Source organism: Chlorocebus sabaeus, chromosome 6 (assembly GCF_047675955.1).
Source record: "Chlorocebus sabaeus isolate Y175 chromosome 6, mChlSab1.0.hap1, whole genome shotgun sequence".
In the NCBI taxonomy this organism is placed as follows: Eukaryota; Metazoa; Chordata; class Mammalia; order Primates; family Cercopithecidae; genus Chlorocebus; species Chlorocebus sabaeus.
Genome location: NC_132909.1, coordinates 41601348 through 41626237, shown reverse-complemented (window position 1 = coordinate 41626237; position 24890 = coordinate 41601348). Strand labels below are relative to the sequence as shown.

General features: G+C 43.7%; 2 protein-coding genes across 2 annotated transcripts in view; one reads left to right on the top strand and one right to left on the bottom strand.

The window, feature by feature from the left end:
- Nucleotides 1-1118, bottom strand: part of LOC103234263 (uncharacterized) — a 46782-nt gene extending 45664 nt beyond the window's left edge. The window contains exon 1 of the mRNA XM_073016745.1: nucleotides 971-1118. Within this exon, the coding sequence (XP_072872846.1) occupies nucleotides 971-973 (3 nt within the window). The 5' untranslated portion in view covers nucleotides 974-1118. The remainder of the gene's footprint in view (nucleotides 1-970) is intronic.
- The window catches only part of LOC103234264 (uncharacterized), a 322907-nt gene that overhangs the window by 94795 nt on the left and 203222 nt on the right, over nucleotides 1-24890 (top strand). The gene's annotated exons all lie outside the window — the stretch shown is intronic.

Genomic DNA, 24890 nt, shown 5'->3' with positions numbered 1-24890 from the left:
TAACCAGCAAATCTGTAAGGTCAAGGTGGAAATTAAGAAACTGCGTAACTGTACCTAACCTATTATTGAATTTGGATTTTTGCATCATGCACCTTGTAAGTCTTTTCTTCCAGCCCCTCCCATGAACCACAAACTACAACCCATAGCTGGGTGCTGCGCAATTTTAGAACTACATTTTGATTAAATTCTTCAATATTTTTGCGGAGACTCCCACGCATTTTTAATAGAAGAAAAGAGAGGCCGGGTATGGTGGCTCACACCTGTAATCCCAGCACTTTGGGAGGCCGTGGTTCGAGACCAGCCTGGCCAACACAGTGAAACCCCGTCTCTACTAAAAATACAAAAAAATTAGCCAGGCGTGGGGACGGGCACCTGTAATCTGTTACCCAGGAGGCTGAGGCAGAAGAATTGCTTGAGCACGGGAGGCGGAGGTTGCAGTGAGCCGAGATCGCGCCACTGCACTCCAGCCTGGGCAACAAATAAGACGCCATCTTAAAAAAAAAAAAAAAAAAAAAAGACGGAAGGAAGGCAGGCAGGCAGGCAGAAAGGCAGGAAGGAGAAAATAAAGAAAAGAAAACAGAAAGAGAAAAGAGAAACTGGGGAACCCCATGGACCAAAGCTCTTCCCATTCATGAACTGGCACCCCGAGTCAGGATTCTCCCCAACGACCCTCCCGTGGTCCTTGCACAATCCAGGAGAGACGCGGCGCCGCAGGGGTAGAGCTGCCCAGAAAGGGCTCCAGGCCAGGGCACAGTCACTACACAGGGAAGAGACAGGAGGCCTGGGGTCCGGCTATCAGCGCAGCCGCCATCTTATGGCTGAAGGGGACTGAGGCCGAGCTGGGCAAGGAGAACTCCTGGCGCAGACTGTGGAACTGACTGCGGGGAGGCCTGAGTCCCACCACAGCCTCTTCTCGCCTGTTCCAACCAGCCTTTCCCCTCTTTCGGGATATCGGACCATGCACTCTTACCATTTCTAGGCTTCCGGGGGGTCCTGGCGTCTTAGCAGTGGATCTCCAAATACCTGCAGGTCACAGGGCCACAGAGGCCGGGCCTCTAGGAGCAGAGGACACAGAGCAGTGAGGACGAGATCTGGAGCTCTGCGTGCAACGAGAGACAAAGGCCCCGCCATATCCCGGAAGCCGCCCTGTCCGCTCCAGCTGCGTGCCTGATTGGACGGTTTCTAGCCCAGTCCCTGATTGGATGACGTTTAAGACCCGTCCCTTCAGGCCCTGATTGACAGAAGATGTGATTAGATGCTGGGCTGAATGAAGAAAGAGTGACGGCCTAGACTTGCAGCCTTTTCAGGCAGGGCTTCCTCCCTGAGCTGAGCCAGGCCCACCCCCAGAGGTATTTGCCTTTAATCTTGTGTATAAGGTTATATAAATTTATAAATAATATGCTATACGTCCATTCACAAATGAAAATAAGATATGAAGAAAATAGATTGGAGGCAAACTTATTTTGCTATTTAACCTTGACCCTAATGGTCAGGCTGTTATCTGATTTCTTCTGTGGTGTGGGTGACTGTATGAGGGTAAGCACCAGTCACATTCATACATGTCTACCTGTATTTCTATGTTAATCAACATGATCTTACCAGACATCCAACTTTAAATCAGGGGGAAAAAATCAATATCTTTAGGGTGCCCACTGTTAGAAGGTAACTAGTAATCATAAATCCTGGCATCCTGTCTGCACTGGGTGCGTGTATTATTAGTTAGCTATTGAAGCATAACAAACTATCCGAAACTGATTAGCTCATTATTGAAATGGTCAGTCATTTAGGCTGGGCTCAGTGGGGCCATTCTTCTGATCTCAGCTGACCTCCTCCAGACATATGTCATCAGCTGCTTGTTGACTAAGTAGCTGTGCTTCTGGGGGTGAGTTTCTGCTTCTGGGCCTGTCAACAGGGACACCTTGCTTTTTCTCATAATATCTTATCCTTCAGCTGGCTAACAGAGGCTTTCTCCATGGAGATGGCAGAATTCTGAAATAAAAACAGAAGCATTCAATACCATTTGAGCTCAAGCCCCAGACTAGCACACCGTCGTGTTCATAGTTTTCTACTGTCCTAAGAAAATCAGGTCAGTCAGATCTAGGGCTTGAAAAACAGATTCTGTATCTCAATAGAAACAACTGTAAAAGCACCTGGCAATGGATATAGGAAGGATGAAAAATTGCTACAAGTTTTGCAATCAGTATCAGTCTGCCTTTTTTGCTTATGTGGTTTATAGAAGTCTTCCACATTGGCCAGGCATGATGGTTCACACCTGTAATCCCAGCACTTTGGGAGGCCAAGGCAGGTGGATCGCTGAGGTCAGGAGTTTGCGACTAATCTGGCCAACATGGCGAAACCCTGTCTCTACTAAAAACACACACACACACACACACAAAATAGCTGAGAGTGGTGGCAGGCGCCTGTAATCCCAGCTACTCGGGAAGCTGAGGCAGGAGAATGACTTGAACCTAAGAGGTGGAGGTTGCAGTGAGCGGAGATCACACCACTGTACTCTAGCCTGGGGGACAAGAGCAAAACTCCATCTCAACAACAAAAAAGAAAAACTCTTCCACATCACATCAAGAAACTTGTTCAGACCGGGCGCGGTGGCTCAAGCCTGTAATCCCAGCACTTTGGGAGGCTGAGACGGGCGGATCACAAGGTCAGGAGATCGAGACCATCCTGGCTAACATGGTGAAACCCCGTCTCTACTAAAAAATACAAAAAACTAGCCAGGCGAGGTGGCGGGCACCTGTAGTCCCAGCTACTTGGGAGGCTGAGGCAGGAGAATGGCGTGAACCCGGGAGGCGGAGCTTGCAGTGAGCTGAGATCCGGCCGCTGCACTCCAGCCTGGAGTGCAGAGCGAGATAGAGCGAGACTCCGTCTCAAAAAAAAAAAAAAAAAAAAAAAAAAGAAACTTGTTCAAGTACCCACAGCTACTAAATAGCTGGGCTGAGACTCGGGATCAACTCTGTCTGACTCCAAAGCCCATGCACTTCCAGAGATCAAGCTATAATACTAAAGTAGCTGCCACAGGCCCTTGAAATCCTGGAGAGTGACAATTCTAAAATAGAAGCCAGATTCCTATTAGATTTTTGCCCATACAGTACTGTTTATTATAGGAAATAATCCTCTCAAGAAATTGCAGAAGCACATGGTGGTTCACACCTGTAATCCTAGCACTTTGGGAGGCTGAGATGGGAGAATCACTTGAGCCCAAAGTTCAAGTGCAGCCTGAACAACCTAGTAAAATCCTGTCTTCATAAAAAATTAACCAGGCTTGTATCATGGTAGTCCCAGCAACTTGGGTAGCTGAGCCAGAAAGATTGCTTGAGCCTGGAAACTTAAGGCTGCAGTGAGTCATAATTGGTTACATCACCACACTCCAGCCAGGGTCATAGACAGAGACACTATCAAAAAAAATAAAAAAATAAAAAAAAATAAAGAAAGGACATAGAATAATTTGGGAAAATAGCCAAGAAATGAATTTAGAAAATCAAAGCACAACAACACATTATTTATTTCTCATCATAGAAAAAAGTTGAAAACTTTTCAAAGGAAAAAACTTTACAGAAATTATATTTAACAGAGTTTAATTGAGCAAAGAGTGATTTGCACATCAGGTAGACTGTGGATCCAGGGTAGGCTCAGAGAGACTCCAGCAAAGCCACATGGTGGTAAAAGATTTGTAGACAGAAAATGCAAAGTGACATAGAGAAAATGAAAATTAGGTACAGAAACAGCTCTATTGATTACAGCTTGAGATTTGTCTTATTAAAATACGGTTTGAACAGTTGATGTCCTTTTATTGGCCAAAATACAGCGGTTGGTACAAGAATGGATTAGTCTGTTTACATATCCAGTTAGGTTTCAGTTTACTATGTAAAAAAAAAAAAAAAAAAAAAGAGGTGGCCAGGAGTGGTGGCTCATGCCTGTAATCCCAGCACTTTGGGAGGCCAAGGTGGGCAGATCACGAGGTCAGGAGATTAAGAACATCCTGGCTAACATGGTGAAACTCCGTCTCTACTAAAAATACAAAAAATTAGCCGGGCGTGGTGGCGGGCACCTGTAGTCCCAGCTACTGGGGAGGCTGAGGCAGGAGAATGGCATGAACCCAGGAGGTAGAGCTTGCAGTGAGCAGAGATCCTGCCACTACACTCCAGCCTGGGCGATAGAGCGAGACTCCATCTCAAAAAAAAAAAAAAAAAAAAAAAAAAAGAACTGTTGACTGAAATCCACAATTAAACATAAAAGGGGGCAGCTTTAGGGTATAATTAATTTAGCAATTTCTCTCTTTTGCTCGTCTTCTAAATTTTGAGATGTAGACCAAAACTTTAGACAGTAACGTAACTCTGTTACCATAAAAAATATACTTATTTAGTCTCAAATCCCACTGTGAAATAGCAGAAGTGTGAGTTTTATAAAGTGGAAACAAGAACTTCAGGTTATTATTTTTTATTGTTTATTTTTTAAAGGGTTAGAGTACAAGGGACCTCCTTGTGTTGAAATCTGTTTACAGAAGAAAACCAAAACCTGGCCTGTCTTAGGATCTACCTATTTGCTTAAAGTTTCAGTTTCATTATATCACATTTAGCATTAGTGACACATTTTAGTTTGGTCTGTTTTGGTCTAGTGAACAAACTCAGTCCACAATGATGGCCTCCAATAATTATGTTGAAGAAATTCTTCTTTTTAGTAAGTTTTCACATAGCTCAGAGTGTGACCAAACTTCGGGGCCTCTGTGCCACTCTCAGTTTCCATTATTTTGGATTTTTATCTTTATCGCTTTATTCATAGGTTATAGAGTCTTCATAGTCACATATGTCTTTGAGTTTCTGTCACTCCAGTTAAAGAGAGACCATTTGACATTCTACAGATGACTTCATGCAAACATGTGTAACTTTTGTGAGAATACAGTGCAGCAGAGAGACTACTATTTTGACTATCAGGAGGATAATACCAAGAGATCAAAGCATGCTTTTTAGCCTAGGTTTTCATGAACAAACAACTAAAGTTAAATAGATAATTGTTAGATGGTCTACTTGTTACTAGTTGAAGCTGTCCAGATTCTTGGCATCTTGAACAAATAATTGGACAAAATGCACAAACAAAGCAAGGAAAGAATAAAGCAAAAAAAGCAGAAATTTATTGAAAATGAAGGTACACTGGATCTGTTCTAAGATGGCTGAATAGGAAGAACTCCAGTCTGCAGCTTCCAGTGTGATTGATGCAGAAGACAGGTGACTTCTGCATTCCAACTGAGGTACCTGGTTCATCTCATTGAGACTGGTTGGACAATGGGTGCAGCCCATGGAGGGCAAGCCAAAGCAGGGCAGGGCATCACCTTACCCAGGAAGCGCAAGGGGTCCTGGGATTTTCCTTTCTGACCCAAGGGAAGCCATGACAGACTGTACCAGGAAATTCGGGACACTGCCACCTAAATACTGTACTTTTCCAACAGTCTTGGCAAATGGCACACCAGGAGATTATGTCCCATGCCTGGTTAAGCAGGTCCCATGCCCACAGAGCCTTGCTCACTGCTAGCACAGCAGTCCGAGATCGAACTGCTAGGAGGCAGCCTGGCTGGGGGAGGGGCGTCTACCATTGCTGAAGCTTGAGTAGGTAAACAAAGAGGCTGGGAAGCTCGAACTGGGTGAGCCCACAGCAGTTCAATAAGGCTGTCCTGCCTCTGTAGACTCCACCTCTGGGGGCAGGGTGTACCTGAACAAAAGGCAGCAGAAACTTCCACGGACTTAAACATCCCTGTCTGACAGCTCTGAAGAGACCAGTGGTTCTCCCTGCATGGTGTTTGAGCTCTGAGAATGGACAGACTGCCTCCTCAAGTGGGTCCCTGACCCCCGTGTAGCCTAACTGGGAGACATCTCCCAGTAGGGGCCGACTGACACCTCATACAGCCGGGTGCCCCTCTGAGATGAAGCTTCCAGAGGAAGGACCAGGCATCAATATTTGCTGTTCTGCAATATTTGCTGCTCTGCAGCCTCCGCTGGTGATATCCAGGCAAACAGGGCCTGGAGTGGACCTCCAGCAAACTCCAACAGACCTGCAGCTAAGGGACCTGACTGTTAGAAGGAAAACTAACAAACAGAAAGGAATAGCATCAACATCAACAAAAAGGACATCCACACCAAAACCCCATCTGTAGATCACCATCATCAAAGACCAAAGGTAGATAAAACCACAAAGATGGGGAGAAACCAGAGCAGAAAAGCTAAAATCCCTAAAAACCAGAGGGCCTCTTCTCCTCCAAAGGATTGCAGCTCCTCACCAGCAACAAAACAAAGCTGGATGGAGAATGACTTTGACGAGTTGACAGAAGTAGAAAGTTGGTAATAACAAACTTCTCTGAGCTAAAGGAGGATGTTCAAACCCATTTCAAGGAAGCTAAAAACTTTGAAAAAAGATTAGACAAATGGCTAACTAGAATAAACAGTGTAGAGAATACCTTAAATGACCTGATGGAGCTGAAAATTGTGGCATGAGAACTACGTGACACATGCACAAGCTTCAGTAGCCTATTCGATCAAGTGGAAGAAAGAGTATCAGTGACTGAAGAACAAATTAATGAAATAAAGCAAGAAAAGAAGTTTAGAGGAAAAAGAGTAAAAAGAAACAAACAAAGCCTCCAAGAAATACTGGACTATGTGAAAAGACCAAATCCACGTTTGATTGGTGTACCTGAAAGTGATAGGGAGAATGGAACCAAGCTGGAAAACACTCTTTAGGATATTATCCAGGAGAACTTCCCCAACCTAGAAAGGCAGGCCAACTTCCAAATTCAGGAAATACAGAGAACACCACAAAGATACTCCTCAAGAAGAGCAACCCCAAGACATATAATTGTCAGATTCGCCAAGGTTGAAATGAACGAAAAAATGTTAAGGGCAGCCAGAGAGAAAGGTCAGGTTTCCCACAAAGGGAAGCCCATCAGACTAACAGCAGATCTCTCAGCAGAATCTCTAGAAACCAGAAGAGAGTGGGGGCCAATATTCAACATTCTTAAAGAAAATAATTTTCAAACCAGAATATCATATCCAGCCAAGCTAAGCTTCATAAGTGAAGGAGAAATAAAATCATGTACAGACAAGCAAATGCTGAGAGATTTTGTCACCACCAGGCCTGCCTTACAAGAGCTCCTGAAGGAAGCACTAAACATGGAAAGGGACAACCGGTACCACCCACTGCAAAAACATGCCAAATTTTAAAGACCATTGATGCTATAAAGAAACTGCATCAACTAATGGGCAAAATAACTACCTAACATCATAATGACAGGATCAAGTTCACACATAACAATATTAACCTTAAATGTAAATGGGCTAAATGCCCCAATTAGGCTGGGTGCGGTGGCTCACGCCTGTAATCTCAGCACTTTGGGAGGCCCAGGCGGGTGGATCACAAGGTTAGGGGATCGAGACCATCCTGGCTAACACGGTGAAACCCCGTCTCTACTAAAAATACAAAAAATTAGCTGGGTGTGGTGGCAGGCACCTGTAGTCCCAGCTACTTGGGAGGCTGAGGCAGGAGAATGGCGTGAACCCAGGAGGTGGAGCTTGCAGTGAGCCGAGATCACGCTACTGCACTCCAGCCTGGGCAACAAAGCGAGACTCCATCTCAAAAAAAAAAAAAATGCCCCAATTAAAAGACACAGACTGGAAAATTGGATAAAGAGATAAGACCCATCAGTGTGCTGTATTCAGGAGACCCATCTCACGAGCAGAGACACACATAGGTTCAAAATAAAGGGATGGAGGAAGATCAACCAAGCAAATGGAAAGGAAAAAAAAAAAAAAGAGGATGCAATCTTAGTCTCTGATAAAACCGACTTTAAACCAACAAAGAACAAAAGAGACAAAGCAGGCCATTACATAATGGTAAAGGGATCAATTCAACAAGAAGAGCTAACTATCCTAAATATACATGAACCCAACAAAGGAGCACCCAGATTCATAAAGCAAGTCCTTAGAGACTTACGAAGAGACTTAGACTCCCACACAATAATACTGGGAGACTTTAACACTCCACTGTCAATATTAGACAGATCAGTGAGACAGAAGATTAGCAAGGATATCCAGGACTTGAACTCAGCTCTGCACCAAGCAGACCTAATAGACATCTACAGAACTCTCCACCCCATATCAACAGAATATACATTCTTCTCAGCACCACATTGCACTTATTCTAAAATTGACCACAAATAGCACTCCTCAGCAAGTGTAAAAGAACAGAAATCACAAAAACTGTCTCTCAGACTACAGTGCAATCCAATTAGAACTCACGATTAAGAAACTCACTCAAAAACGCACAACTACAAGGAAACTGAACAACCTGCTCCTGAATGACTACTAGGTAAATAACAGAACGAAGGCAGAAATAAAGATGTTCTTTGAAACCAATGAGAACAAAGACACAACGTACCAGAATCTCTGGGGCACATATAAAGCAGTGTGTAGAGGGAAATTTATAGCACTAAATGCCCACAAAAGAAAGCAGGAAAGATCTAAAAATCAACACCCTAACATCACAATGAAAAGAACTAGAGAAGCAAGAGCAAACAAATTCAAAAGCTAGCAGAAAGCAAGAAATGACTAAGATCAGAGCAGAACTGAAGGAGATAGAGACACAAAAACCCTTCAAAAAATCAATGAATCTAGGAGCTGGTTTTTTGAAAAGATCAACAAAACTGATAGACAAAACTGATAGCTAGCAAGACTAATAAAGAAGAAAAGAGAGAAGAATCAAATAGATGCAATAGAAAATGATAAAGGGGGTATCACCACCGATCCCACAGAAATAGAAACTACCATCAGAGAATATTATAAACACCTCTACACAAAGAAACTAGAGAATCTAGAAGAAATGGATAAATTCCTGGACACATACACCTTCCCAAGACTAAACCAGGAAGAAGTTGAATCGCTGGATAGACCAATAACAGGCTCTGAAATTGAGGCAATAATTAGTAGGCTACCAACCAAAAAAAGTCCAGGACCAGACGGATTCACAATCGAATTCTACCAGAGTTACAAAGAGGGACTGGTACCATTCCTTCCGAAACTATTCCAATCAATAGAAAAGGAGGGAATCCTCCCTAACTCATTTTATGAGGCCAGCATCATCCTGATACCAAAGCCTGGCAGAGACACAACAGCAACAACAACAACAACAACAAAAGAATTTTAGACCAATATCCCTGATGAACATCAATGCAAAAATCCTCAATGAAATACTGGCAAACCAAATCCAGCAGCACATCAAAAAGCTTATCCACCAAGATCAAGTTGGCTTCATCCCTGGAATGCGAGACTGATTCAACATACGCAAATAAATAAACATAATCCACATAAACAGAACCAATGACAAAAACCACATGATTATCTCAATAGATGCAGAAAAGGCCTTCGACAAAATTCAACAGCCCTTCATGCTAAAAACTCTCAATAACTAGGTATTGATGGAACGTATTTCGAAATAATAAGAGCTATTTATGACAAACCCACAGTTAATATCATACTGAATGGGCAAAAACTGGAAGCATTCCCTTTGAAAACTGGCACAAGACAGGGATGCCCTGTCTCACCACTCCTATTCAACATAGTGTTGGAAGTTCTGGCCAGGGCAATCAGAAAAAAGAAAGAAAGAAAGGGTATTCAATTATGAAAAGAGAAAGTCAAATTGTCCCTGTTTGCAGATGACTTGACTGTATATTTAGAAAACCCCATCATCTCAGCCCAAAATCTCCTTAAGCTGATAAGCAACTTCAGTAAAGTCTCAGGATACAAAATCAATATGCAAAAATCACAAGAATTCTTATACACCAATAACAGACAGAGAGTCAAATCATGAGTGAACTTCCATTCACAATGGCTACAAAGAGAATAAAATATCTAAGAATCCAGCTTACAAGGGATGTGAAGGATCTCTTCAAGGAGAACTACAAACCACTGTTCAATGAAACAAAAGAGGACACAAATAAATGGAAGAACATTCCATGCTCATGGATAGGAAGAATCAATATCGTGAAAATGGCCATACTGCCCAAGGTAATTTATAGATTCAATGCCATCCCCATCAAGCTACCCATGACTTTCTTCACAGAATTGGAAAAACTACTTTAAAGTTCATATGGAACGAAAAAGGAGCCCACATTGCCAAGACAATCCTAAGCCAAAAGAACAAAGCTGGAAGCCTCACGCTACCTGACTTCAAACTATACTACAAGGCTACAGTAACCAAAACAGCATGATACTGGTACCAAAACAGAGATATAGACCAATAGAACAGAACAGAGGCCTCAGAAATAACACCACACATCTACAACCATCTGATCTTTGACAAACCTGACAAAAACAAGAAATGGGGAAAGGATTCCCTCTTTAATAAATGGTGCTGGGAAAACTGGCTAGACATATGTAGAAAGCTGAAACTGATCCCTTCCTTACACCTTATACAAAAATTAATTCAAGATGGACGAAAGACTTAAATGTTAGACCTAAAACCATAAAAACCTGAGAAGAAAACCTAGGCAATACCATTCAGGACATAGGCATGGGCAAGGACTTTATGACTAAAACATCAGAATCAATGGCAACAAAATCCAAAATAGACACATGGGATCTAATTAAACTAAAGAGCTTCTGCACAACCGAAGAAACTACCATCAGAGTGAACAGGCAACCTATAGAATGGGAGAAAATGTTTGCAATCTGCCCATCTGACAAAGGGCTATCTAGGATCTACAAAGAACTTAAACAAATTTACAAGAAAAAAACAAACAATCCCAGCACTTTGGGAGGCCGAGTCGGGCGGATCACGAGGTCAGGAGATTGAGACCATCCTGGCTAACACGGTGAAACCCCGTCTCTACTAAAAATACAAAAATATTAGCCAGGCATGGTGGCGGGTGCCTGTAGTCCTAGCTACTTGGGAGGCTGAGGCAGGAGAATGGCGTTAACCTGGGAGGCGGAGCTTGGAGTGCGCCAAGATTGTGCCACTGCACTCCAGCCTGGGTGACAGAGCAAGACTCCATCTCAAAAAAAACAAAAACGAAACAAAACAAAAAAAACAACCCCATCAAAAAGTGGGCAAAGGATCTGAACAGACACTTCTCAAAAGAAGACATTTATGCAGCCAACACACACATAAAAAAATGCTCATCATCACTGGTCATCAGAGAAATGCAAATCAAAACCACAATGAGATACCATCTCACGCCAGTTAGAATGGCGATCATTAAAAAGCCAGGAAACAACAGATGCTGGAGAGAATGTGGAGAAATAGGATCGCTTTTACACTGTTGGTGGGACTGTAAATTAGTTCATCCATTGTGGAAGACAGTGTGGTGATTCCTCAGTGATCTAGAACTATATCTAGAACTTTAGCCAGAAATCCCATTACTGGGTATATACCCAAAGGATTATAAATCATGCTACTCTAAAGACACATGCGCATGTATGTTTATTGTGGCACTATTCACAGTAGCAAAGACTTGGAACCAACACAAATGTCCATCAATGATAGACTGGATTAAGAAAATGTGGCACATATACACCATGGAATACTATGCAGCCATAAAAAAGGGTGAGTTTATGTCCTTTGCAGGGACATGGATGAAGCTGGAAACCATAATTCTCAGCAAACTATTACAAGGACAGAAAACCAAACACTGCATGTTCTCACTCATAGGTGGGAATTGAACAATGAGAACACTTGGACACAGGGTTGGGAACATCATACACCAGGGCCTGTTGTGGGGTGGGAGGCTGGGGGAGGGATAGTATTAGGAGAAATACCTACTGTAAATGACTAGTTGATGGGTGCAGCAAACCAACATGGCACATGTATACTTATGTAACAAACCGGCACGTTGTGCACATGTACCCTTGAACTTAAAGTATAATAATAATAATAGTAAGAAGAAGAAGAAGAAAGCAAAGAGGAGAGTAACATCACCTGTGTCCTGGGTTAGGAATATGTCACAGTTTTTCCAGAGCAGGGACCATGCAAGAGAGTGATATCACCTAGTTGCCTGACCAGTGTTATTTTACAGTTCTCTCCTGAAAGCAAGACACAGACAGCAAAGTAACATCCCTTGGGTACCAGGCCTAGCTACATGTCATAACTCTCTCTGCAGGCAAGGCCTGGGTACAAAACACACACTACATGGTTGCTGAACTGAGAGATATGTCACAGTCTTCTGTGTGGGCATGAGGCACATGGAAGATAAGAGTCACACCTCCAAAGTAATGGATGCAGAGATCCGTCATAAGGGCTCCTGTGGGCAGGGCTTTTCACCCATTTGGTGTGACACAGCAATGTAGGAGATTGAGACCAGCCTGGCCAACATGGTGAAACCCCGTCTCCACTAAAAAATACAAAAATTAGCCTAGCGTGGTGGTGCACACTTGTAATCCCAGCTACTTGGGAGACTAAGGCAGGATAATCGCTTGAACCTGGGAGGCAGAGATTGCAGTGAGCTGAGATTGTGCCACTGCACTCCAGCCTGGGTGACCAGAGCAAAACTCGGTCTTGAAAAAAAACAAAAAGAAAAACAAAAATAAAAAACAGGAGAGTGATATCACCTAGATGCTAGGTGCAATGATATGTCACAATCCCCTTTTTTCAGGGTTCAGGTAAAAAAGGAGAGTCACATCATATAGGTGATTTTTTTTAAATGCCATAATTCCCCTATTAGCAGGGCCCATGCGGGAGAGTCACATTACCTAGGTGTTGGATGAGCCAAATTTTAATACACACAATGTATGCAGGGTCCAAGTAGTAGAGGAGAATCACGTCACCTTGATGCTAGGTCAAAAAATATGGCACAATATCCCCTAAATAAAGGGGGCTCATGCAGCAGAGTCACATCACCTGAGACGGCTCCAGAGATATGTCAAAATGCCCTATGTGGGTATGGCTCATGAAGAAGAGAAGAGTCACATAACCTAGGAACTGGGCCTGGTTATATGTCACAATCACCCCAGTGGGCAGGGCCCAGGCATGGGATGAAAGTCACATTATATAGGTGCTGAGACAAGTTATACATCACAATCCCCACTGTGGACAGCTCGCAGAGACGAAAGGAGAGTCATAGTGTCTAGTTTATGGTCCCAGGGACATGCCATAATGTCCCCTGTAGACAGGGTCCAGGCAGAAAAATTACATCACCTGTGTGCTGGGCCTAGGGATTACCCACTGTCCCTTCTGTGGTCAGGGCCCAGGCAGGAGAGAAGAGTAACATCACCGAGATGCTTGGCCCAGATATGTTACAATGTCTCCTAAGGAAAAACTCATGGAAAAGTGGGGAGTAACATCAAACAGATAATAGGTTCAGAAATACGGCAAAATGCTCCCTGTAGGCAGTGTAGGTGAGATATTCACATCATCTGGGTGTTAGACCCAGCAATATGTTACAATATCCCATGTGGGCAGGGCACGGAAAAGAGAAACACATTACCTGGGTGCAGGGACCAGTGATATGTAACAATGCCGTCTCTGGCAACACCAAGGCAAGAGCATAGGGTCACATCATCTACATGCTGGGTCCAACGATGTGTCACAATCCCATCTGTGTGCTGGGCGCAGGCAGGAGAGTCAAATCACTCAGGTTCTGAGCAGAGGCATGTATCACAATCACACCTCCAGAAAGGCCCAAGGATGGGAAGAACAATTTCTCACATGTCCCCATTCTAGGTATGAAAGTCAACATCGTGCCAGATGCGGTGACTTAGGTCTGTAATCCCAGCACTTTGGGAGGCCGAGGCGAGCCGATCACCTGAGGTCAGGAGTTTGAGACCAGCCTGGCCAACATGGCGAAATCTGGTCTCTACTAAAAATACAAAAATTAGGCGCAGTGGCAGGTGCCTGTAGTCCCAGTTGCTTGGGAGGCTGAGGCAGGAGAATCACTTGAACCTGGGAAGCAGAAGTTGTAGTGAGCTGAAATTGTGCCACTGCAGGGTGATAGAGCCTGTTTCTATCTAAAGAAAAAAAGTGAACACCATTAAGATGTTGGGTCTAACTACACAAGTCACAATCTCAATGTGGATGGATCCGTGCATGAGAACCTCAATCTCTCCTGCAGACTGTGTCACCTCAGTAAAATCATAGTCTCACAGGTGTACTGAATCTTGATCTGAGAGTCACCAACCCACCCATGGGCCAGATCCACATATGAGAGTCAATTTTGCAACTTTCCACTGCCTCCAGGTGTGAGATTCAGAACTTAAGAAGTAGGTTGTGTTTATGTAAAAGGATGAAAGTATTTACTGTTGGCATGGTTGTGCATATGAGTGTCACAATGTCACCTGTGTGCTGGGCCATGTAAGGGCACTCAATGTATTACCCGAGGGCTTTATACAATATGCATGAGAGTCACAATTTACTTTAATACCTTTGTGGTGGTATGAACCCATGTTGTACCCATGGCTCTAAGCCCAGGAATGAGAGTCAACATCTCTCCAATTGGCTGATCCATATAGGAGAGTCCTTGCCTGCGTATGAATTACATTTAGAAATGAGTCATTATTCCTACTTTGGCTGGATGTTTGCATATCACAGTCACAATTCCAACTATGGGCTGGGCACAGTGGCTCATGCCTATAATCCCAGCACTTTGGGAGGCTGAGGTGGGTGGATCATCTGAGGTCAGGGGTTCAAGTCTGAGACCAGCCTGGCCAACATGGTGAAACCCCATCTCTACTGAAAAATACAAAAATTTGTCAGGGGTGGTGGTGCATGCCTGTAGTCCCAGCTACTCAGGAGGCTGAGATGGAAGGATCACTTGAGGCTGGAAGGCAGAGGTTGCAGTGAGCAGAGATCACGCCACCACAATCCAGCCTGGGCAACAGAGCAAGACTCTGTCTCAAAAGAAAAACAGAAACAAAAACAAGCCATAATTCCAACTATGGACTGCATCTCCATGTGAGAGTCAGGACCTCAACAGTGGGCTCTGTCCATGGTGAGGTTACAATTATAATGATTGGCAGGGTGTTCATTTAAGAAACACAGTCTCATCTGTGTCTTTGGCTTGTGATGATACTCTCTGTGCCACCTGAGATGCTTTTTACAATATTTGAGAGACTAGTAATTTTCTATGACCTTTGCAAAAAGAGGAGACTCAGGACTGTGTTTGTTTACCTAAGCCTAGCTAGGAGAGAGTATATCTCTTTTGTCGTCTGGTTCGACATGTGAGAATCACCATAGCAATTGTAAGATGGGGCAAGATATATGTCACAATTACACCTGTGTGTAGGGAGTGAGCAGGAGAGTCACATCCCCTGGGGCTGGTCCAGAGATATGTCACAATCTTTTCTGAGGGCAAGGACCAGGCAGGAGAGTCACATCGCCTAGGTGCTTGGCCAGGGATGCATTAAAATCTCCTCCTAGCTGGGCACAGTGGCTCATGCCTATAATCCCAGCACTTTGGAAGGCCGAGGCAGGTAGATCACTTGAGGTCAGGAGTTCGAGACCAGACTGGCCAATATACTCAAACCCCATCTATACTGAAAATACAAAAATTAGCTGGGCATAGTGGTGCACACCTGTAATCCCAGCTACTCAGGAGGCTGAGGCAGGAGAATCACTTGAACCTGGGAAGGAGAGGTTGCAGTGAGCCAAGATTGTGCCACTACACTCCAGTCTGGGCAATAGAGCGAGATTCCCTAAAAAAAAAAAAACAAAAAAACTCTTCCTATAAGATAGGCACAGGCAGGAAGGCAGCAAGTCACATCGCCTGGTGCTGGGCCCAGTGATATGTTATAACGCTGTCTGTAAGCAGCAGCCTGGGAGGTGAGATACAACACCTGGTGGCTGATCCCAGTGATGTGTTACAATCTTTTCTTTGGGCATGGCGCATGTAGGTGAGGAAAGTCACATTTCACGGGTGATGTATGCCAAAATATGTCACAAGTCCCCCTAATGTCAGACCTAGTGATATGTGACAACACCCAAAATATGCAAGGTCCAGGCAAAAGGTGAGAGTTACATCATCTAGGTGCTGGGTCCAGGGATACATCACAATTCTTTTTTTGACAGACTGAAGAAGAGTCACATCACCTAGGTGATGAATAAAAAGATATGTCATAATACTCTTTTATTTTTTATTTTTTTGAGACAAAGTCTTGCTTTGTTACCTAGGCTTGAGTGCAATGGCACGATCTCAGCTCACTGCAACCTCTGCCTCCTGGGTTCAAGCGATTCTCCTGCCTCATCCTCCCAAGTAGCTGGGATTACAAGCATTCGCCACCATGCCCAGATAATTTTTGTAGTTTTAGTAGAGACAAAGTTTCACCATCTTGGCCAGGCTGGTTTTGAACCCCTGACCTCGTGATTCACCCACCTTGGCCTCCCAAAGGATTAGAGGATTACAGGCTTGAGCCACCGCGCCTGACCGCGACGGTCACAATTTCAACTGTGGACTGTGTCCATGTGTGAGATTTAGGACCTCACCAGTGGGCTCTGTCCATGTATGAGGGTGACAATCTTAATGGTTGCTGGGGTGTGCATGTGCAAAACACAATCTCATCTGTGTGCTGAACCCTAGAATGACACTCTCTGTACCACGAGAGATTTATATAGTATGCAAGAAAGTGGTAATTCTCTATGAACTTTGTACAAAGAGGAGGCCCAGGATTATACTCATGACCATAAGCCTAGCTATAAGAGACAGTATCTCTCCTATTGGCTGGTTTTGGGTATAAGAGTCATCATCACACCTGTGAGCTTGGCCAAGATATACTTCATAATCTCACCTGTGAACAGGAAGAGAGAAGGAGAGTCACATTACCTGTGGGTGTGTGGATTTTTCTCTTTGTTTGAGATGGAATCTCACTCTGTTGCCCAGGCTGGGGTGCAACGGCGTGATCTCGGCCAACTGCAACCTCCATGTCCTGGGTTCAAGTGATTCTTCTGATTAGCAGCTTTGATTACAGACGCACGTCACCATGCCCACCTACCTAATTTTTGTATTTCTAGTAGAGATGGGGTTTCACCATGTTGTTCAGGCTGGTCTCGAACTCCTGACCTCGTGATCCGCCCACCTCAGCCTCCCAAAGTTCTAGGATTACAGGCATGGAGTTACCATGCCTGACCACCTGTGTTTTTGACCAGGAATAGATCACAATCTTTTCTGAGGCCAGGGACCAGATAGGAATGTCACATCACCAGAATACTCACCCAGGAATATGTTACAACCTTCTTCTGAAAGTAGAACACAGGCAGCAGAGTCACATCCCCTGGGTGCTGAGCCCAGCAATAGGTAACAGTGCTCTCTGTGCTCAAGGCCCAGGCAGGAGAGACACATCACAAAAGGGCCCTTTTATAGGTGTTAGGCCTGGTAATATGTCCTAATGTGCAAAATATTCAGGGCCCTGGCAAAAAAGAAGAATCACATTACCAAGTGTCAGACTTAAAACTATGTCACAATGCATCCTGTGGGCAGCACCAAAGCAAGAAAAAAGACTCACATCACCTGGATGAAAGGCCCAGCCATATGTCACAATGCCACCTGTGGGCAGCACCAAGTCTGGAAAAGAGAGTCACATCGTCAAGGTTCAGAGTCAAGCAGTCTCAGTCTCATTTGTGCACTGGTCCAATACAGGAGAGTCAAATCACTAAGGTGCTTAGCAGATTCACACAATCACACCTGCGAGTAAGTCCAGAAATGAGATTTAAAATGTTATACATGTCCAGGTTCTAGGTGTAAGAGTCAACACCTCAGACAGGCATGGTGGCTCATGCCTGTAATCCCAGAATTTTGGGAGGCCAAGGTGTGTGAATCACCTGAGGTCTGGAGTTCAAGACCAGCCTGAGCAACATGGAGAAAACCCGTCTCTACTAAAAATACAAAAAGTTAACCCAGCATGGTGGTGGATACCTGTAATCCCAGCTACTTGGGAGGCTGAGGTAGGAAAATCACTTGAACCTGGGAGGCGGAGGTTGTGGTAAGCCAAGATCACGCCATTGCACTCCAGCCTGGGGAACAAGAGTGAAACTCCGTCTAAAAAAAAAAAAAGAGAGAGTCAACACCTCCTGTGTATTGGGTCTAAGTACATGAGTCATAGTCTCAATTGTTGACAGAATTTGCATAAGAGAGCCATAATTTCTTCTGCAGACTTTGTAACACACTAGGGCTTTATACATGTGACAGAGTGACAGAGTAGTTATTCTCTATGACTTTTGTACAAAAGAAGACCCAGGACCTTCCTTGTTTTCCTATGCCATGCTAAGAGCAATGTTATCTCTCCTATTGACCTCTTTGAGGTATGACAGTCATCATTACATCTGTGTGCTTGACCAAGACATATGTCACACTTCCACCTGTGGGTAAAGAGTACAAGAGTACATCAACTGGGTGTTGGGTCAGTGTTATGTCCCAATCTTCCCTGAGGTCAGGCACCAGGCAGGATTGTCAAATCACTGGGTGGTTGACCAGGGAGGTTACAATCCCCTCCTGAAGACAGGGCACAGGAAGAAGAGTGAGATCATCTGGGTGCTGGGCCCAGAGGTATGTCACAGGACTCACTGTGGCCAAGGCTCAGACAGGACAGACACAAACCTTGGTTGCTGAACCCAGCAATATGTCACGATATTCTGTGTGGGCAAAATGCAGGCATAAGTAGAAGGTTTTATCTTCCAGGTGATGGATACAGAAATATGTCATAGAGACCCCTGTGGGAGGGACTCAGACAGGAACCTTCCAACCCCTAGGTGTTTGTTCCAGTGATATGTCACAATATCCAAAATATGCAGGTCCCAGGAAAATGAGGAGAGTCACATCACCTAGGTACTGGATCCAGTGATCTGTCACAATGTTTTCTATTGGCAGGGCTCAAGCAGAAGAGTCACATTACCTAATGAGTAAAAAGATGTGTTATGATATTTCTTTGGGAGGGTCCATGCAGGACAGTCACATTGCCTTGGTGTTGGACCCAGAGATATATTTTAATACACAATGTATGTGGGTCCCAGACATGAGAGAAGAGTAACATCACCTAGGACCTGGATGCCGTGATACATCAAAATTTCTTTTTAAGCACACCCCAAGTAGTAGGGGAGGGTCATATCACCTAGGTTCTTAGTCCAGCAATATTTCACAATACCCCCTGAGGGGAGGGCGTAGGCAAAAATGTCATTACCTAGGTGAGAGGCCTAGATATATGTCACAGTGCCCCCTGTGGTTAGGGCTCATAATCAAGAGAGTCACACACCTAGGTACTGGGCTCAGCTTTATATTCCAATCACCCCAGTGGGAAGGGACTAGGCATGACAGAAGAGCCACATCACATAGGAGCTATGTCAAGTGATATATCACAGTTCCCACTGTTGGCAAATCCCAGAAGAGGAGAGTCACATCATCTAGGTGATGGGCCTGAACACATCTCAGTGACCCCTGTGTGCAGGGACCAGGCAGAATAATTACATCACTGGTGTGTTTGGCCCAGGCAGAAGAGGAGTGTCACATCACATAGGTAAAAGAGGGCATTTATCTGGGCTTTGTCCATAGAAGAGATTGCAATGGGTCAAGAAATAAGTCACAATGCTCCCTGTGGTCAGGATTCAGGCAGAAGACTCACATTATCTTGGTGCTGGGCCCAGCAGCATGCCTCAGTGCCTTCTAAGGGCACAGCCAAAGCAGAGAGGTAACATCACCTTAGTGTCGGCCCAGTCATGTCACAATCTCCTTTGTGGGCAGAACCTAGAAATAAGAAAAGGGCCAAGTGCGGTGGCTCAAACCTGTAATCCCAGCACTTTGGGAGGCCAAGGCAGACAGCTTACCTGAGTTCAAGAACTCGAGACCAGCCTAGCCAACATGGTGGAACCCCATCTCAACTAAAAATACAAAAATTAGGCCGGGCACTGTGGCTCACACCTGTAATCCCAGCACTTTGGGAGGCCGAGGTGCGTGTATCACCTGAGATCGGGAGTTTGAGACCAGCCTGGCCAACATGATAAAACCCCATCTCTACCAAAAATACAAAATAACTAGCTAGGTGTGGTGGTGGGTGCCTGTAATCCCATCTACTCAGGATGCTGAGGCAGGAGAATCACTTGAACCCGGGAGACGGAGGTTGCAGGGAGCCGAGATAGTGCCACTGCACTCCAGCCTGGGTGACAACAGCAAGACTCCAACTCAAAAAAAAAAAAAAAAAGTGAATCACTTGAGCTCAGGAGTTCAAGAACAGCCTGAGCTAAAATCTAAACGTTGAAGTCTCAGACCCTGAAAGTTGGGTTTCTGTTAACTATTCAGAGTCCAGGAGGGGAAAGAATCCTGAAATAGAGATTTTGGGGGGTGTTTTATAATTTCTTCTGTTGCTATGGGGGATTTATGGGTGAGACATGGAGAAGGTGGTGGTGGAGACACTGGAGGTTTGGGAGCATTGGGTCACACGCAGACCTGCAAGACAAGCCTCATGTTTCTGGACTCAGTTTTTCACTCCCAGGTGAGCCTCATCAGGATCTTCTTCTTGTAATTATCATAGTCTCATCCAGGACACTGGGGTTTTGCCATTTCCCAAAAAGACTTAATTAATGGTTTTGGCTCCATGTAACCTTGGGACCCCTTTTAATTTTCTTTAATTCTTGCCAGCTTTGAAATTCTTTTTTAATTAACATCCTCAAAAATATAAAAGTTGGCCAGGCATGGAGGCTCACACCTATAATCCCAGCACTTTGGGAGGCCGAGGCTGGTGGATCACCTGAGGTCAGGAGTTCAAGACCAGCCTGACCAACATGGTGAAACCCCATCTCTACAAAATAAATAAATAAATAAAATTAGCCAGGTGTGATGGTGGGTGCCTGTAATCACAGCTACTCAGGAGGCTCAGGCAGGAGAATAGCTTGAACCCAGGAGGTGGAGGTTGCAGTGAGTCAAGATCCCGTCATTGCACTCCAACCTGGGCAACAAGAGCAAAACTCTTTAACCATTCTGAAATAAATACTTTTGAATGTAACATTCTTATCTTAATTGCCTCTCAGGATTTATTTTATACTTACCAAGGTCTTCCCAATTATTTACATAAAGTTCTCATGCTTTATTTTGGTGTTTTTATAAGGTCATTTTTGCTTGCTTAAATAACTCTTTCATTACAGATTATCTTTTAAAGCAGCACTTATTAACTGATTTGATTTTTATAACATGATATATTGTATCACTTTCAATTTTTGGACATGTATTTTTTGTCTATTACTATACCTAAAACTGACAGTTTTACTTTTTAAAATTGTGTTAAAATGCACATACTATAAAGCTTACCATTTTATTTAAGTGTGCACTGCAGAGGCCTTCATTATATTCATGTTGTAAAACCATTACCACTGTCTATTTCCAGGATCTTTCCCATCATACAAAAGTAAAACTGTACTCATTAATCAAAAACTTCTCATTGCCCCTTCCCCCAGTCCTTGGTGAACACCATTCTGTTTTCTTTCTTTATGCATTTGACTACTCTATAAGTGGAATCAGAGAATGTTTTGTGTGTGTGCTGGTTTATTTCACTTGAAATAATGACCTTAAGATTCATCTATGTTGAAGCATTTGCCAGAATTTTTATATTTGAGGATAAATTATATTTCATTGTATGTATTTTTGACATTTTGTGTATCCCTTTATATTCAGTGGACATATGGGCTGCTTTTGTCTTTGGGTAATGTAAATAATCCTGTTATCAGTATAACATGGGTGTATTAATTGTCTCTTCCAGACCAAACTTTTCAATTATTTAGGGTATGCATCTGTAAGAGACACTGCTAGATTATAAAACAATTTAACTTTAATTTTTTTTTTAAATTGAGACAGAGTCGCTTTGTCGCCCAGGCTGGAGTGCAGTGGTGCAATCTTGGCTCACTGCAACCTCTGACTCCTGGGTTCAAGCTATTCTCCTGCCTGCCTCAGCCTCCTGAGTAGCTGGGATTACAGGTGCCTGCCACTATGCCTGGCTAATTTGTGTATTTTAGTAGGGATGGGGTTTTGCCATGTTGGCCAGGCTGGTCTCGAACTCCTGACCTCAGGTGATCCGCCCGCCTCGGCCTCCCAAAGTGCTGGGATTACAGGTGTGAGCCACTGCGGCCAGCCAAGATAATTTAAGTTTACTTTGAAGGAAGTGCTGTGCTGTTTTTCACGTGGTCTACACCATTTGACACTCCTGCTCACAGTGCACAAGGTTTCTAATTTCTTTACACTGTAATCAACGTTTGTTATTCTCTAATTTTTAAAATGTTTTTATATGCATTAAGGCACAACTGACAAATATAATTTTCTAATTTTAAGGTATATAATATTTTATATAAATAGAAATAATGGCTGTACAAATTACCATTTTAACTAGTCTTAAGTGTACACAGTTTAGTGTCACAAAAATCACATTGTTAAGCAACCATCATCTTTACTCATACTGAATATTATACATCTTAAAATTATGTAAATGAACTATACTCTCATAGATAATACTATAACCTACACAAGATATGTAGTTTGGTAGAACTTATTTACATATAGCACATATATATTTGTGTGCAAAAATTGAATTAGGATTTAAACTGTTTTCAGTAGGAAAATAGGAATTAGAGTTTGAGTTCAACCAAGGTAGTTCTTCCTAAAAAAAAAACAACAGTCTTAAAAGAAATACAATCAAATTTCAAGTTTCTGAAAGTATCATTTACAGTTTCTGTTACACAATATAAAAATTTTTGAGATGTGTATGAATGATGAAAATGTAATTCATATATTTTTAGAAATGTTGCAGAAAGAAAAATTAAAAAAAAAAACAAAAATGTAATTCATACACAACATATAATGTAAGCAGTAGAAGCTATCCCGCAGATGTTCAAGGTATTCCTATTAGCAAATGAAGATTTAAAAGTATCTATTATAAACATACAAAGAGGGTAAAAATATATTCTCATAGTGAATAAACAAATGTGGAACCTCAGCAGAGAAATAAAAAGTATAGAAAAGAACCAAGTAAATGATGAACTCTAAAAAAATTGCTGGCCGGGCGCGGTGGCTCGCTCTTGTAATCCCAGCACTTTGGGAGGCCGAAGCGGGTGAATCACGAGGTCAGGAGATTGAGACCATCCTGGCTAACACGGTGAAACCCCGTCTCTACTAAAAAATACAAAAAATTAGCCAGGCATCGTGGCAGGTATCTGCAGTCCCAGCTACTCAGGAGGCTGAGGCAGGAGAATGGCGTGAACCCAGGAGGTGGAGCTGGCAGTGAGCCAAGATCATGCCACTGCACTCCAGCCTGGGTGACAGAGTGAGACTCCGTCTCAAACAAACAAACAAAAAAAATTACTATTGCCAGGCGTGGTGGCTCACGCCTGTAATCCCAGCACTTTGGGAGGCCGTGGTGGGTGGATCACCTGAGGTCAGGAGTTCAAGACCAGCCTGGCCAACATGATGAAACCCTGTCTCTCCTAAAATTACAAAAAATTAGCTGGGTATGGTGGTGGGTGCCTGTAATCGCAGCTACTGGGGAAGCTGAGGCACGATAATCGCTTGAACCCAGGAGGTGTAGGTTGCAGTGAGCTGAGATCACGCCACTGCACTCCAGCCTGGGCAATAAGAGTGAAACTATGTCTCAGGGGAAAAAAAAAAATTACTATCGAGCTTATCAGCAGATTAAAAAAAAAAGAAACTTGAAAATAGAGCCACAGAAATTGTTCAACATGAAGAGTAGAAAGTTTAAAGAAACATGAAAAGTCTTAAAAACCTGCGAGATAGGCCTTTGGGAGGCCAAGGCGGGCAGATCACCTGAGGTCAGGAGTTCGAGACTAGCCTGGCCAACATGGCGAAACCCCATCTCTACTAAAATTACAAAAATTAGCCTGGCATGGTGGTGGGTGCCTGTAATCCCAGCTACTTGGGAGGCTGAGGCATGAGACTTGCTTGAACCTGGGAGGCAGAGGTTGTAGTGAGCCAAGATTGCACCACTGCACTGCAGCCTGGGCAACAGAGGGAGACTCCATCTCAAACAAACAAACAAAAAACAAAACAAAACAAAACAAAAAACCTGTACGATAGCTGAGTCCCAGACAGAGAATGGAGAGATTAAAAAATTACTTGGGATAGGCCGGGCGCGGTGGCTCAAGCCTGTAATCCCAGCACTTTGGGAGGCCGAGATGGGCGGATCACGAGGTCAGGAGATGGAGACCATCCTGGCTAACACGGTGAAACCCCATCTCTACTAAAAAAATACAAAAAACTAGCCGGGCGTAGTGGCGGGCGCCTGTAGTCCCAGCTACTCAGGAGGCTGAGGCAGGAGAATGGCGTAAACCTGGGAGGCGGAGCTTGCAGTGAGCTGAGATCCGGCCACTGCACTCCACCCTGGGCGACAGAGTAAGACTCCGTCTCAAAAAAAAAAAAAAAAAATTACTTGGGATAGAAAAGTACATCAATAATTAATAGCTGAAAACTTTAGCAATTGGTAAAACCTTCTTATTTGTATCTAAGAAGGTTAACAACCTGACAAGGAAAATACAAGTTAAAGCACATCTTAGGCATATCATAGTCAAACTGCTGAAAATCTAAAGATAAAACAATATAAGTAAAAAATTATACAAGGTCAATTTTTTTTTTTTTTTGAGACGGAGTTTTGCTCTTATTGCCTAGGCTGGAGTGCAATGGTACTATCTTGGCTCACCACAACACCCCCCGTCCCAGATTCAAACGATTCTCCTGCCTCAGTCTCCCAAGTAGCTGGGATTACAGTCATGCACCACCATGCATACCTAATTTGCATTTTTAGTACAGATAGGGTTTCTCCATGTTGGTAAGGCTGGTCTCGAACTCCCAACCTCAGATGATCCACCTGTCTTGGCCTCTGAAAGTGCTGGGATTACAGGTATGAGCAACTGCTCCCGGCCTCAAGTCCAAT